The 17500-nt window shown below is 37.3% G+C and overlaps 1 protein-coding gene across 1 annotated transcript in view; it reads right to left on the reverse strand.

The window, feature by feature from the left end:
- Positions 1-17500, reverse strand: part of vps13c (vacuolar protein sorting 13 homolog C) — a 608306-nt gene that overhangs the window by 396534 nt on the left and 194272 nt on the right. Inside the window, exon 24 of the mRNA XM_051920790.1 lies at positions 992-1109. Coding sequence (XP_051776750.1) covers positions 992-1109 — 118 coding nt within the window. The remainder of the gene's footprint in view (positions 1-991; positions 1110-17500) is intronic.

Below are 17500 nucleotides of genomic sequence, written 5' to 3' on the forward strand. Positions count from 1 at the left end.
GTGAGTGAGTCAGTCAGTCAGTGAGGGCTTTGCCTTTTATTATTATAGATATATATATATATATATATATATATATATATATATATATATATATAGTAAGGTTTCTAAAGTCTTTTAGGGTTCCCCCCAGTGGGACGATACGCCAAAGAGAGCCCCAATGCATCTATGGAAGACAGCCTGTCGGTCAATGTGGCAACTGCAGGCTCCCAGTGCTGGAACAGCTCGCCACGAAAACAAATCCAAAAAGATTGAGGTCACGCTATGAGCACTGCCATTGATGGGTGATGCAAGGAACATTGTAAATGAAGGAAAAAGTATTACTTGGCCACTAACATTACCACGACCCTGCCTGACTGCTGTGCCTTTGTAAAGGGGAGTTGTAGATCCCGTTACAATAAATAACTGTGCTGTTACTGTTTGAAGCTGAATAAAGTTGGTATTGCTAAAGTACTTAGACTCAGCCTCATGTTTTCAGGTACAAGATAGGGACTCACACGTGTGTGTCTCTCTCTCTCTCTCCCTATAGTATATTACTCTGCTTTATTTGTAAATAGGTTAGCAATGAATTTGACTGTGTCTCATTGAGGGTTTCTACCTTGTGTCAGATGCTGCTGGGATAGTCTCTGGTTTCCTGCAATCCTTTATTGCAAGACTTGTATAGCAACCCAAGTTTTAGATAAGGACACAATGAAATAAGAAAAATTATTCTTACTGAAGAATTTTAAAAATGGTTGACACCGAGCTATACCACACAGGCATATCATTGACATTCTACTGGATTACTTTGAAAAAAGTAACATGAAAAAAATGCCAAAAACTGAGGAATGAAGAAAAATAAAACATGTACAACAACAATCAGCAGTTACACAAAAAAGATTGACTTAAGATAAAAAAACAATAAAAGATGTTGGTAAAAAAAACAATTAAAAACATTTTAAGAAATTAAATGAATGTTTGATATTGTTTGGTAATTGCAATGAATAAGACATACTTGGCCATTCTCACATCCTTGTCAATCATAGCTTTGGCCAATTGTATGTTGATATTCATAGGCTGAAGAATGTGTTGTCTGCATGATCTTTGAGTCCGGGCATGTTTCCAGTTTTCCCCTAAAAATAAAAAATAAAAAGATCAAGAGCAGTTTTCCACTTTGAGATAACAAAAAAGTAGGAAAACTCACTAAAGAATGTCAACATGTTGCATGTTAATTAGCATATTCAAGTAAGAATTTCACTGTTCTCTGTACATGTAACAATATTGACCCTTTGAAGCTATACTGTGTTGAAAAACAAAACATGGTCTTACTGTTGTTTCAGGGTCAAAACTAGGGATGCTGCAATTAATCGATATAATCGACTAAGCAACTGAAACTTTCTGTGGAATTGTAATATCTTAATCTTTTACCCGGGGTGGTAAACATTAACATTTAACATTATACAAAGTTATTGTCTGTTTTTTACCTGCATTATGATCAATCTTTAATTTAATGTTGTTTACTGTATCAGTATGCTGCTGCTGGAGAATGTGAATTTCCCATTGGGATTAATAAAGTATCTATCTATCTATCTTTGATTAGCTGTTCCTGCTCCTATACCACATTGAATGTCAGTATGGTATGACTCCCTGTACTGTTTATGAGCAGGCTAATCATGGCAGCAGTTGCACCACATTCAGTAGGAGAAGGTTCACCCAAATATCAGGCAAAATACTCCCACCCTGTGTAGAAGTATTTCACCCGAAAATCTGAAAAAGTAATTGAACAAAACAAAGAAGCAGCATGCTTAAATATAGCAATGACAAGCCAAGAATACCATAGAAAATCCACTTACTCTTATTTAGCTGCTCAAAAATAATTCATTTAGTGTTGTGAAGCTTGAGGAATTCATTCTAGTGACTAGAGTTGGGACAAAATTTAGAGCCACAGTATTTCTTCAAACAGCACAAATAAATAGTGTGCTACATGCATTTGTCAATTGCTGCTATTTTTACTTATAGTGTACTTTAATAAAAATATTTTTTCATTACATAGTTTAGCTAAATACAATAAACTAGTCTGTTAAATACACTTACCAGCTTGATTTCTGGCAAAGCTGCATTTTTGCCAGATGTTTTTGACAGGCCCAGCAACTTATAACTCTGTCATATCCTGGATTCAAAAGACAACTTACCTATTGATGGGTATAAAAACTAAGCAACAATAACCTACTATATAAATAAAGGTGAGCCTTATAAAGCTATTTTTAGGTATTCTCACCAATCATTAAATTGTAAATAAATCATATTCTATAAGTGATCAGGACAATTCATTAAGATGCATTTTTTTAATCCAGCTCCATTGACACAGTTGACCCAAACTTAAAAGAGTTTGTGGCATAGCAACATGCAGCTGTCTGACTGCCCACCTGCCTGCAGGGGAGCAGCTACTGCTGGGAAATTGGATTTATTAAAAAGAAACACAATTACTTCTGCAGTTTAGAGTGAAAATACACAGACTGTACAGTTCAGTAAAATCCTGGTTTTAATATTAAAATGGTATGAAAATGAGCACATCTTAAATAAAATGGTTCTGGGCTCTTTCAACTTTTTCAAATTGGTGCAGACAGTCTGATAAATGTCCAGCTGCTCTCAAGTCAAAGGAAAGGTGGGCACAGGAAATACAACATGTGAGTCAGCCTGAATGGTTTTCTCCCATTTTCTTTTCTTTCTACCTCCATTATCTGATACAGTACATTTTTATCAGAAGATGTTCTGAGTGAATTCATTTGCGTGTTGCACAGAACCTTTACAGAGGATTTTTGTTGGATTATTAATGCATTATAATGTGGTAACCTACTCATTAAGATATCTAGAAGGTTGCTTTTGAAAAAAGTAAAAAAAAAAAAAAAAAAAAAAAATTGGAACATAATAATACATTTGATTTAGCACCTTTTAAACTTAAAATAAACAAACAAATTCACAAGCATTTTCAGCTGCACTTGTCACCACTGTTATAAATAATAAATGTTTAAATTCATTGATTGCAGTGTTCTCCCTAGAAACTTTTTCCAGCCGGGTGGCATGAAAAAGTAGCCGGGTGGGGCGGGACAGGGAAAGTTGGTGGTGGGGAAAATTAAATGTGCACTATTTTTATTAGTTAATTATTATTCATTATTTTCCAAAGCTCAACATGACTTCCTTTTTTAAGGTTTGACACTTCTGCCAGAACATTTTTATTAAATTAAAGAAGTATCCAATTCAGGATCCTGCAACCCTAACAAAAATTTTAAATAACAATTGTTATGACATAAACCAAGAGGCACAAGTATTGATTGTCGCTGTGGGGAAGTGAAAACAATGAAAAAAAGTATGGGAAACCTAATGAAGAAAAATTTTAAAATATTCTTCAAAGCCAACTTGCATATGCAGTCTTCAGTTAAATATTTATTCTTCTTTTCTTCCGAGAGGCCCCAGGATCTGTGCCCTCCAAGGAGATCACTCATCATACACTGTCATAGTGACTGTACTGCAAAGTCATGAGACAGCCATCTAGTGTCACTGGCCATTTTCAGCTCAATCTGGGGAATGTTCAGAATATTTTGAATTTCCGTTAAACCAGCCATCCTAAATGAAGAATTTTGGAAGAAATAGAATAGCTGCCTTAAGATGTCATTCAGTTTTGTTAAATAAGTTACAGCACCTGCTGCTTGGGCACTTGCAAGGGCCAATCGGCGGTTTAAACAGTGGCAGTTGACCAAGAGTCCAGATGTTTCATCTTTAAGCAGTTTTGCCACACCTTTCTGTTTCCCAATCATAACAGCAGCTCCATTTGACCCTAGTCCAACCAGATTAGCAGTTTTCAAGTCTAAAGTGTCCATAGTCTCACTCAGTGTGTTGGTTATAGTCTCCGCTTTGCCATCAATCGTATTGCGGATTGATACAAAACTAATTCTGACCTTTTTAGTGACCTGGCAAAAATATTTAATGTAAATAATTAATTGTTTTACATCTGAGATGTCTGTGGTTTTTGTGGTTTCATCAAACAGAATACTGAAAAAAGTTTCTGCATGTATATTTTTCAGTATGTTAGATTTTATTTCTGATGCACAAAGACATCCAGCAGCTCTTGTATTATTCTTTCAGAGGTTTAACTAGGGGGCTTCACTCGCCAACCCCTGGTGTTGGGAAATGACAAAGAGCGTGATGTATGAATGAGATGTAGAATAGTGTGAAGGTGTAGATGATGCATATAGAAAGCAAACAATAAAGTGTGTGGCACAGTGTAAAGGTTTATTGGAAAATTTCTTTGTAAACGCAGTTTAAGTGTAAAAGGTAATTCCAGGTCAGAACTTGTAAGGTCAATGAAGATGGTCATTGTCGTGATCAGAGTCAACTTTGTCAGAGCTTAGAAAGAGTTGTGTCTCTCCAGGAAGTAATGCAATGACTTGGGTATTTATGTTTTACACATTAATATTTTTTGGACATAATATAGTGCGTTGTGTTAAAAGGGACATTTGGTCTAATGAGATTGCTGTTCCAAATATCTCTGTAACTAAGTCGTCGCAGATAAAGGCTTGAGGAATTGTAATAATATCTGGGTAAGCACTGTCTAAAATCTCCTCCTAATAAAAGTACCTTTCATCGAAACGGAATATTATTATTCCTCAATGTTTGTAGAAGTTTATGAATGGTGTTGAGTAAGTGACTGGATGCCATTGTACATTCATCAATAATTAACAGTTTTGCAAGACGGATGTCACGTGCAGTTCTACTGTTCATGTTCATAGTGGATACCGGTTTGTAGGATCTAATGCAGTTCATAAAGTTTTTACTTTCAGGTACATCGTTAGTTAGAAGCTTCTGTAGATATTCAGGATATGAATGTAAAGGAGGCAGTCTAATTTTACCCTTTTGACAACAACGTGTAAATGTATTACTTGTATTGCCAGATGTTTCTTCAGGGAAGTTAAGTGAATGACAATGATTGCAAATGACATTCATTAATCCGAATGAATTTTCCTGAATAGTGGACTCATTATTGAACTCGTTGTCAGCTAACTGGCGTAAGCGTTTAGCAGGTGTCTGTCGTTGATGTCCGTGACCTGTATGTTTTGCTTGTGCCGTTTGTGAGGCGCGTCGTTGTATGTCCAGTATTTGGGACGTGTTGTTTTGGAGCTGTAATCGATTTGCCTGTGCTGTGTGAGAAGCCCGTTGTAGTTTACGGCGTGCATTGTTTGTATTGAGCCTTGCCCGTTTTTGTATGTAGGTCAGTTGAGCTTTCTCTTTTTGGAGCCTTGCCTGCTTGTTTTCCGGCATTCCAGATGCGCGGTGTAGACGTCTGCGTTTATTTATTTTGTCCCTTCGCTGTCGTTTCTGTATGTCTGAGACGGGAGGTGTTTCATTTTGAACCCGTGCCTGTATCGATGTAGCACTGTGACACGCGCGCTGCATGCGTCTACGTTCATGTTGTACCCGTGATCGTGAATTCATGACTTGTTTGTTCTTCAGCGTTAGATATATGGATAAGTAATAAGGAGGATCGCACTCACTGTTAATATGGAGCCTTTTCTGCGGTTGAACGGTTAATAGTGCCTCATTGTAATGAGATCCACCTATGCTGCATAGTGTGAATTATGTTTGGTCCCGTTATCCGAGCCGTATCGTTTTGTACCCGTGATCGTGAATTCATGACTTGTTTGTTCTTCAGCGTGAGAAATATGGATAAGTAATAAGGAGGATCGCACTCACTGTTAATATGGAGCCTTTTCTGCGGTTGAACGGTTAATAGTGCCACATTGTAATGAGATCCACCTATGCTGCATAGTGTGAACGTGTTGAGATGACGTATGTTTAATAGGGACGGATCATTTAGAAATGGGGCTTTGTGTGTCATTTGTTATTTATGTCAGTGTGGTCGTGGGTCTGAATCGTTGTTTTTGTGTACGTTTCGTGTGCTATGTCCGTAGTCTGTCCCGTTTTGTGTCCAATGGGTTTTGTGTGGTGCTCGCGGCTTCTTTTTTTTTGTGTGGTAGGGGCTTGTTGAATTCTCCTTTTTGTGTGTGTCCCGTTTCGTGTGCAATGGGTTTCCTGCACAGCGCCGGCGTCCGACTCCTTTTTTCTGTGCGCGGTGCCTCATTTCTTATTTTAGGTTGCATTCCATCCGGTTCCCGTTGCTTGCGGGGGGGTCCCTGGGTCCATCCGGTTTATCATTCTCGGTTAGTAATGTGGATGTGCATTTTTACCAACATTGAGATGTTGTAAAAAAGGAACAACCCATTTCTTTACTGTGTTCCAACAGCTTTTCAAACAACGTTGTATGTGGCAACTCATTTTTTGCCAATCAATACATCTCTCTAAGTTATTTAACACAGATAGAGATCTTTTAATTTGACTGATTCCAGTTACCTCTAGTACATGCTTTCCTAAAAGGTCAGCAGAAGACTCGATGTGCGTTTTACTTTGTTCATGGTTCAGCAAGCTTTCTTTTCAAATTCTTGTGCATGGCATGTTTATCCAAGGTAACCCATCCTTGGGGGGTGTTTATTTGAATATTTCATGCACAATGAGCACCTCATACCATTTTATTTGACCATTAGCCAATTAAAATCTTTAAACCATTGTTTGTTTATGCCTGATAAGTGGTGCTTAGATTTATCAATTGGCAGAGTGTGCGATGAAGAGATTTCCCCTGATGGACCAGCCTCTGCAATGTCTTTGTCTGAAATTGCCACATCAGGAGTTGATGCCGCACCTTCATTAGTTTGTGATGTCTCTTTTCTAAAATAACTGCGCTGTTGTTTTCTGAGCACTTTTTTTGCTCATCATGTTGGTAAAATGTACCTATGAATAAGACTTTTGAGTGGGAAAGTGAGAGCCTGTTGGATATTCAATTCACACTTGCACTATGGCAGGTACACATTCTCAACATTTTCACTTTAATCTCGACACTTATGTTGAGAATAAAGTTGACATTTCCACTTTATTCTCAACATTTCTACTTTATTCTTGCCGTTTATCTCGAGATTAAAGTCGACATGTTGACTTTATTCTCGTAGTTTGTCATTAGAAGTAGAACATCATAAACTAAACTTCATCTTAAAATGAATATTTAATGTAATAGATTTTCTCAAACCCCATCATAAGTTATGTAGCAACATGTCAACATGTCGACTTTATTCTCGACATATAGTTTTTTTTTCTTCACTTTATCCGTATTTTTTTTCTTCACCGTGGCCCTAATACGCTTCTGTACAAAACTCTCAGTAATTCAGTGATAAAACTTTTGCTCAGGTCACAGTGTGTGCTGCAATGGTTTCTGCACACTTTTTGCAATATGATCGCAAGTCCAAATATGAGCAAATATAAGAACGGCAGATGGGGTCACTTTAAACAGGAACCACAGTGAGTGCTACAAGGATTTTTGCACACAGAACATACCTAATGCTTAAACAACTGTATATATATATTGGTTTGCTATGTACTGAACAAGAAGGGAGCTGCTGTATGCTTAGCAGCACTATATAGACTGCACTGACACTGAGAACAGAGACATCACTTCCTGACGCCCTTTTTCTGATATCTGACAGGCTGGTTCCACTAGACTTTTTTTTTATTTTATCAGTTCTCCTCTTGCCTGCCCACCTCAACATCCTCTTTGCTTGTGAACTGCCGCTCCGCTCCCGCTATTAGCATGTACAGCCCCCTCTCGCCTACCCACCTCTCCATACTCCTTGCTACTGTATTAAGCTGCTCCGCCCCCGCTATTACCGTGTACACCCCCCTCTCGAAACCCCACCTCCCCATACTCTATGCTTGTGAACTCCACTCCGCCTCATCCCCCACTATTAGCTTTAGGAATATTTGTCCACCCGCCCACTCATCCCTTGCCATCTCTGCAGATCATTAGATCTGCTTGTGCCTGTAGATCTACGGCTGTCATCTCACAATGTCATGCGAGATGACAGCCGGGCGCTCAACTAAAGACGCTAGGGAGAACACTGGATTGCAATAACATAAGCCTTGCTCCTTCTGCACAAACAGCAAAGCTGTACCAAAGTCACCAGAACAAAAATTAACTTATTGAAAACTTTAACCTATAGTTGCTTAATGCTTTGCAGCTGCTAAAGTATAAAATATTGGTTTTTTTTTTACTTTAGTCTTCTCTTCAAGAGATACAAGATGAGAGTCTCCTGTAATATGATTTCAAATGGTATCATTTATACTTTACAATATATCTCTCTGTTATATAAAAAAATTTTGGGACAAGATAACTCTTTTTCAGAGAGACAAGACGAGACGAGACATTTTCAGAGAGATAATTTTAAGTCCCGCGAAACGAGACTTTGTGCCAAAACATGAATTGAAAACCTAACAGGTCCAAGCACGGGCGGAAATAAAAGACAAACAGTACAAGAAGAAAAGACAAAGTATAGATACAGCCTCTTGTATCCTGCTAACTGAAAGTGGAAACTCAAGACAAATGTTACTTCTCCACCAAGGAGGAAGCAGAAAAGGAGATAAGAAAGCTTATCTTGACACTTTTTTGAAATATGGTAGTGAGTCGCATCCTGTCATGGCATGGCAAGACGATATTACTTGCTGTCGGATCCGCTTGCAACGATTCGGGTACCATAATTATACATCCTTTTCTCTTATCGGACACTTTTTGTTTATGTTTTAATTACAATTATAGGCGTACGTGTGGAAGAAATTAAAGTAGTTTTTCTTCTTTTTTTTACTATTCTAAAGGAGACTGGTTTATTGTTATTATTATTGCAATAGGGTTTACTATGCTTATACAGGGCCACTTTTTAACACCATTCCATGGGCTTACTGTCTTAATATTTCAAGACTGTTGAAGATTATGTTTTATGCTTATAGTATTTAGACTTTATCGGCAATAGATATCTCTACTTTTTAATCCTCAAATGCCGCTGTTAGGGGGCTTGTTTTGTTTTGGACGTGGTCTGTCTCTAGGTATGTCAGAGGACTGGGACTTTGTGAAGTGGAGTCCAGCCTCATGTGGGGAGGCAAAATGGGGGGGGGGGAGAATAAGGGGGGGGGAGAGAAAGAGAGCAAGCTATATGTGATCTATCTTTTTAATCCTTATAATTATAACTACCAATGTAACAATAGGCTGTATGGCAATAACTTGTGGGAAAATTGGAAATTAAGGTTAAAGCTGTCTCACTTCCAGTTAAGACTACAAAAATGATATCAAAAATTCAGAATCAATGTCTCCATGATGGGACAGTTAACTTTGTGAGCTGGAATGTTAAAGGCCTAAGCACGAATTAAAGAGAAAGAAAGTATTCTCTCACCTAACAGGACTAAATGCTAAAATAGTATTTTTACAGGAGACCCACTTACTAAGCAAGGATCAGTTCCGGCTGCAAAAAGACTGGACTGGCCAAATGTTCCATTCCAGCTTTACAAAGAAAAATAGGTGTGGGAATTCTCATACACAGAACAGTCTCATTTGTGGTATCAGATGTAGTATCTGATCCTGAAGGGAGGTATGCGATTGTCCTGGGCAATTTATTTAACTGTAAAGTGATTTTGATAAATGTTTATGCACCCAATGTCGATAATAGGGAATTCATGCAAAATGTATTTGCATCCATTCCCAATGTGAACACTCATAAAATTATAATGGCTGGGGACTTTAATTGTGTTTTAAATCCACTCATAGATAGATGTCATCCCCACTGTGATAGGAGACCTAACACTGCAAAGATAATTACATAGTTTTTAACTGACCAAAACTTATCAGACCCCTGGAGGTTTCTAAACCCAAACTCAAGAAAATATTCCTTCTACTCACCAGTGCATCATTACTACTCAAGAATTGATTATTTCTTTATAGATAATAATTTCTTGCCTACTATTAAATCTTGCAAGTACGACGCTATTTTTATTTCCGACCATGCTCCTCTGATCTTGGAGCTAAAATCATTATGCCCCACATACTCATCTTGCAGATGGCATCTTAACCCACTTCTATTAGCAGACGAGAACTGTACAGAATTTATATCAAAACAAATCAGTTTCTTCCTAGAGACAAATACATCCTCAGAGGTTTCTGCAGGAATACTCTGGGGAAACTCTAAAGGCCTTCTTAAGAGGACAGATTATTTCATATCTTTCCCATAGAATTAAATTAGAAACCAAGAAGGTATCAGAGCTAACCAGTGGAATTACTAGAATAGATCAAGAACATGCCAGGTGACCAAGTGAGGCTCTTCATAGGAAAAGGCAGGCTCTGCATTCAGAGCTCAACCTCTTAACAACCAAAGAAACTGAACAATTCATTTTTAAATCAAGACCTCATTACTATGAACACGGAGAGAAAGCTAATAAGCTCTTAGCTCAACAAATCCACAAGCAAAAAGTTCACAATGCAATCCCAGCAATCACCAACACAAACGGAGATAAAATCATTGACCATGAAAATATAATGCACACATTTAGAGACTATTATAAATCCTTATAATCTACTGAGTTTAAAGAAGACAACACACAATCTAATGCATTTCTGGATACATTACAGATACCACAAATAGATACTTTTAGTGCAGTAGAACTGGATAAACGCCTGGCACTATCAGAATTACTAGATGCCATAAAGTCACTTCAGAGCAGGAAAGCAGCAGGCCCTGATGGCTACCCTGTAGAATTTTAAAAGAAATTCTCCACTCAGCTAGCTCCCCTCTTATTAGCAACATTTACAGAAGCTAGAGACAATCAAATTCTATCTCAAACTTTTCGCAAGCATTAATCACCGTCTTTCCTAAGGGAAATAAGGACTTATTACAATGTGCATCATACAGACTAATTTCACTTCTAAATAATGATGTTAAGATACTCTCCACAGTCCTAGCTAGAAGGATGGAGAAAGTGCTGCCTTCGGTAATATCACAAGATCAAACTGGATTTATTAAAGGCTGACACTTAGCTTCCAATCTTCAACGCCTGTTAAATCTAATATATTCACCTGCAAAGTCAAACACTCCAGAGATATTATTATCGTTGGATGTAGAAAATGCATTTGATATGATTGAATGGAACTACTTTTTCACTACATTAGGGAAATTTGGGGTTGGCCCGAACATTTGTGCATGGATCCAACTAATGTATACCAATCCAGAAGCTTCAGATTGTATTAACAACATTTGTTCAGATAACTTTAAACTAGAATGTGGTACCAGACAAGGATGCCCCTTGTCACCACTGCTATTTGCAATCGCCATTAAACCACTAGCAGTTCACTGTCGAAATGCTTATCAGATAAAGGGGATTATCAGAGAAGGACTTGAACAGAAAATTTCTCTATATGCAGATGATATGGTACTGTATACAGTGGTGTGAAAAACTATTTGCCCCCTTCCTGATTTCTTATTCTTTTGCATGTTTGTCACACAAAATGTTTCTGATCATCAAACACATTTAACCATTAGTCAAATATAACACAAGTAAACACAAAATGCAGTTTGTAAATGGTGGTTTTTATTATTTAGGGAGAAAAAAAAATCCAAACCTACATGGCCCTGTGTGAAAAAGTAATTGCCCCCTGAACCTAATAACTGGTTGGGCCACCCTTAGCAGCAATAACTGCAATCAAGCGTTTGCGATAACTTGCAATGAGTCTTTTACAGCGCTCTGGAGGAATTTTGGCCCACTCATCTTTGCAAAATTGTTGTAATTCAGCTTTATTTGAGGGTTTTCTAGCATGAACCGCCTTTTTAAGGTCATGCCATAGCATCTCAATTGGATTCAGGTCAGGACTTTGACTAGGCCACTCCAAAGTCTTCATTTTGTTTTTCTTCAGCCATTCAGAGGTGGATTTGCTGGTGTGTTTTGGGTCATTGTCCTGTTGCAGCACCCAAGATCGCTTCAGCTTGAGTTGACGAACAGATGGCCGGACATTCTCCTTCAGGATTTTTTGGTAGACAGTAGAATTCATGGTTCCATCTATCACAGCAAGCCTTCCAGGTCCTGAAGCAGCAAAACAACCCCAGACCATCACACTACCACCACCATATTTTACTGTTGGTATCATGTTCTTTTTCTGAAATGCTGTGTTCCTTTTACGCCAGATGTAACGGGACATTTGCCTTCCAAAAAGTTCAACTTTTGACTCATCAGTCCACAAGGTATTTTCCCAAAAGTCTTGGCAATCATTGAGATGTTTCTTAGCAAAATTGAGACGAGCCCTAGTGTTCTTTTTGCTTAACAGTGGTTTGCGTCTTGGAAATCTGCCATGCAGGCCGTTTTTGCCCAGTCTCTTTCTTATGGTGGAGTCGTGAACACTGACCTTAATTGAGGCAAGTGAGGCCTGCAGTTCTTTAGACGTTGTCCTGGGGTCTTTTGTGACCTCTCGGATGAGTCGTCTCTGCGCTCTTGGGGTAATTTTGGTCGGCCGGCCACTCCTGGGAAGGTTCACCACTGTTCCATGTTTTTGCCATTTGTGGATAATGGCTCTCACTGTGGTTCGCTGGAGTCCCAAAGCTTTAGAAATGGCTTTATAACCTTTACCAGACTGATAGATCTCAATTACTTCTGTTCTCATTTGTTCCTGAATTTCTTTGGATCTTGGCATGATGTCTAGCTTTTGAGGTGCTTTTGGTCTACTTCTCTGTGTCAGGCAGCTCCTATTTAAGTGATTTCTTGATTGAAACAGGTGTGGCAGTAATCAGGCCTGGGGGTGGCTACGGAAATTGAACTCAGGTGTGATACACCACAGTTAGGTTATTTTTTAACAAGGGGGCAATTACTTTTTCACACAGGGCCATGTAGGTTTGGATTTTTTTTCTCCCTAAATAATAAAAACCATCATTTAAAAACTGCATTTTGTGTTTACTTGTGTTATATTTGACTAATGGTTAAATGTGCTTGATGATCAGAAACATTGTGTGTGACAAACATGCAAAAGAATAAGAAATCAGGAAGGGGGCAAATAGTTTTTCACACCACTGTATATCAGACCAACAAAATACTGTGCCTGCAGCCTTAACAGCACTTACAGAATTTCAAAAGATCTCTGGTCTCAGAAATAATTTGAATAAAAGTATGCTCTTTCCAGTGAACTCTCAAGCATACAATATTAGACTGGACACCTTCCCTTTTATTATTGCAGATCAGTTTAAATACCTAGGGGTAAATATCACAAGTAAACATAAAGCTCTTTATCAACAAAATTTCGCTGTCTGTATGGAAAAAATTAAGCAAGACTTGCACAGATGGTCAACCCTTCATCTCACTCTAGCTGAAAGAATTAACATTGTTAAGATGAATATCTTTCCTAAGCTTCTCTTTTTATTTCAAAACATTCCAATATACATCAATAAATCATTTTTTAAGCAATTAGATTCAACCATAACCTCATTTATTTGGAACTTACAACATCCACATATCCAAAGAGTGACCCTACAAAGACCTAAGGCAGAAGGTGGCATGGCTCTACCTAACTTTCAGTTTTATTATTAGGCAGCAAACGTACAAGCTATAAAAAACAGGACACAAATAGATGAACATACACAGACCTGGTCCGCAATAAAAATAAAATCCTGCAGTACTTCTCAATATTCCCTGCTTTGTGCCCCAATAAATGCAAGTTATTGCCAATAAACTAATAACCCAATTCTGCTTCACTCACTCAGAATATGGAAACAATGTAGAAAGCATTTTGAGATGGAGCATCTTTTATCTGTGGCACCTCTGCATGAGAACCACCTTTTTCAACCCTCGCAAACATATCCAGTTTTTAATATCTGGAAAACATTTGGGATTGAATTGCTTAGAGATCTTTATATATAGACAACATCCTTGCATCCTATGAACAATTACATTCCAAATTTAACTTTCCAGCAACACATTCTTTCACTATTTTTAAATTAGTAACTTTGTTAAACAGAACCTGCCCGATTTTCCTCATATCGCACCTTCCTCTATGCTGGAAAAAATATTGCTTAGTTTCAAGGACTCAGACGGCATTTCTGCCATATAAAAAATTATTTTACATTCCCTCCCTTTCAAAGATCCAAGAGGACAATGGATCTCTCACTCAACATATCAGAAAAGGAGTGGAAGGTAGCAATGCAGAGAATTCACTCGAGCTCCATATGCGCAAAGCATACAATTATTCAACTCAAAATTACATATCGAGCACATCTGTCTCGCTTAAAAGTGTCCAAAATGTTTCCAGGGCAAGATCCAACCTACGAACGCTGCAATCAAGTTCCAGCCTCACTGGGTCACATGTTTTGGGCCTGCACCAAATTAACATCATTCTGGACAAAACTTTTTAAGTGCCTTTCAGGCAGCCTTGGTGTCACAATCCCTCCTAACCCATTAACAGGTGTGTTTGGTATTCTTCCAGATGGGCTTAAAGCGGAGAAGGACAAACAAACTTTGATTGCCTTCACTACACTATTGGCACTCAGACTTATTTTGCTAAACTGGAAGAATCCTAACTCTCCCCTTTTAAGTCAGTGGGTAAGTAATGTATACTATTTGAAATTGGAAAAAATTTAATTCTCAGTTAGAGGATCTGTGCAGAACCTATTAAAAACCTGGCAGGATCTAATCAATAATATTTTAGAATAAGCTCTTAAAGCACTGAGGAAGTAGATTCTCTTCCCATTTCTTTATCTTCTCCATTTATCTTTATCCACCTATTAAACTCATCAATTTATTTATTTTTATTAGCTTTAAGTTTTACTCCGTTGGCGATGCTCTCTTTCTCAGGGGTGGGGGTTGATTTGTTTTCAATCCTATTTTTTGTAAAAATTGATCTATTTGTATGGAATGATGACAATAAAATTTTAAAAAAAAAGACAAAGTAGAATGTCAAAGAGATTCAAAATGTTGGTTCGATACACAAGCAGAGCAGGTTAGAGATTATGAAAGTACTAAAATTCGAAAGTCTCAAAAAACTATTAGTAAAGATCACATTAATGCTAACAAACGGAAATGATTACTCAGTGAAATAATGGAGCCGCGAAAAGAGATTGAATTTATGGACATAAGTGATATGACAGAAGTATGTTCTTCTTTAGAAGATAATGTTCGTCTTTAAAGTTTAAGTTGGAGACATGTAGATCGTCTAATTCATGTTGCCATCAAGGAAAAGTAGTGTTTCTTCCCAATGAAGAGGCATATCTGTGAGAAATGAAAGATCTGTTATTTGGTGAAAGTGAAATCCACAAACAATACAGGCAAAATATCCGAATCTACAATAATCTGTTCGCGTTCGCATCATTCAATGCTCAAAACGTTGATTTACACGATTCAGGACCATACGCTATGAGAATCTGTAGTCCCACAACAATTAAAGCTATTACAAGTTTAATTTCAAAGAAACCACAATTTCGTCAGACTTATATTTACGATCACGGAGAAGTGATGCAACATAGAATCGAAAGCCTTAAACAATTGGACGTATTAGAAATTCCACAGCCAATAATGGATACAAATCCATAAGTACAAAAGTATCAGACTTTAAACGAAATGTATATGAAAAACACAGACAAAGAAGGATTACTTTCTGAATCCGAAAGATCACGCTAGCATATATGATAAACCAACATGTGAAGAATTGTCAGCCATAACAGTTTCGAAAGACGGAGATATCAAAGACAGAGTTGATATTCATGTTTATCCAAAAGCACAGCACGATTCGTCGCAAGCAGCAGATCCAAGAAATACCTAGCGCATAGGGCCTGCACGGGTGTTGGCGAACGAAGCAAGCAGGGGGCAGAGCGCCCTAGTTAAGCCATATTATGCCTAGATGCTATATTCTTCATGTCTATAAATAACATCTCTCTTAATTTTTAAATACATGTGAAATGAGAAAGAGAAGATCCATTTTAGCAATGAGGTCTGAAAGAATTCAAAGGACTAATTATTTGGTCTTGTTTCAAGTAGGACTGCCGACAGCAAGTTATATTAATAAGTCCATTAATCAAAAATATATTTTACTTCTAGACTTTATCTTAAATATTTTATTGATAATAGCATGGTCTTTATGTCTTCTTGTTGAGGTTATTCTAGTTGTGTTTTTTTTTTTTGATACCCTGATTTTTCTGATCATTCAACACAAAATAAATAATTAACAGAATCTGCTTCAAGTAAATATGTAATGCACACTGAATACATTACAACATACCAGTATGTCTCTAAGGTGTCCAGACAACGTAACTGGCACTCAACATTTAATTAGAATAAAACTTTGTTTTTTAATGCAACTTGTTTGTTTGCTAATGCTCCCAAAGTGTTTGCAGTTTCTCTATCAAACTCACCCTATCCACAAAACAATCCAACTGGAGACAGTCTTGTTCACTGTTTATAAACAGAAAGAGATCATTGAAAGGCAGAGAACACCAACCTTAAACAAATATATGACGTACCGAGATGGGGTATACAAAACAGCGGTACCTTTAACCTCCTTAGCATTAACCCTGAACATGACTCAGGCTTGGAATTTTATGCAATTACTGTTATTCCCAAGTCAGGCTCAGGTAGATGTGTAAGGAAACTACTTTACAGTATTAAGAAATAATTAAAATAGGATTTGTCAGAAATTATTAACAGCTTTCCAAATATGCATTCTAGGAAGAAGATGCATTAAGAAGAATGTTATTGATTTCAGATAGGTAAGGTGACAATTAATACAAGGACTAATTAATGATTTAGTACTGTTGTTTTATAATTTCATGTCCGTGTAAAGAGTATTGTGTTGTATATTATATTATTGTATTATATGTTGTAGTATTGTATTAAATTCAATTATTCAATTGTGTTGTAATTCTTTGTTTATTTTATCAAATATTAAGGGAACGGTATTGGGTGAGACACAAATCATTCTGCCTAGGCTGCCTTAATACTTTAGGCCAGCAGTGCTGAAGCCTGTATTCTGGTGCCATTAAGTGGATGAAATAAAATCATAGTGCAGAAAATTATGAATATTTTTAAGTGTATTGCCATTCAAAGGTAACTCATCAATATTCCTAAGTGGGGTCTTTTTTTCTGTGTGCCACTCCTTTTTACAGAAGCTTTTCTCTTTTCTGTTCTTTCTTTTACTTTGATCAACTTTTTATATTAACGAATGGTGTTAAGAATTCACCTCTGGCTTGTTACCAATTTTTTAAACGATGATATGCTGCAGTCACTGTTGAACTAACCTTTAGATCGTCTCAATTGCCTTTTGGATTAGTTGTGAACTTGAGGGATGTCACATGGTAAGCATTCGTGATCCAAATGCTACCTTACATGAACTACATCTGTGAATGTAAGAGACTTTTAAGGAACACAAAATGGGATACTTGTATATTAAATAGTTCTGTACTCAGCTGGTAGCACTGTAACCACTACTGCCAAAGCAGCTACAGTTCATCCAAGGATGACAAGGGATAAAGAAAAAGGATAAATATATGGTGGCAACGATTCAAAACTGGCCAGCGTCAATCGAATTCTGAGATTAAAGAACTCCTTGCTCACTTTTTAAAGTGAAAGAACTATCACATCT

This window comes from Erpetoichthys calabaricus, chromosome 17, assembly GCF_900747795.2.
Source record: "Erpetoichthys calabaricus chromosome 17, fErpCal1.3, whole genome shotgun sequence".
Lineage (NCBI taxonomy): Eukaryota > Metazoa > Chordata > Cladistia > Polypteriformes > Polypteridae > Erpetoichthys > Erpetoichthys calabaricus.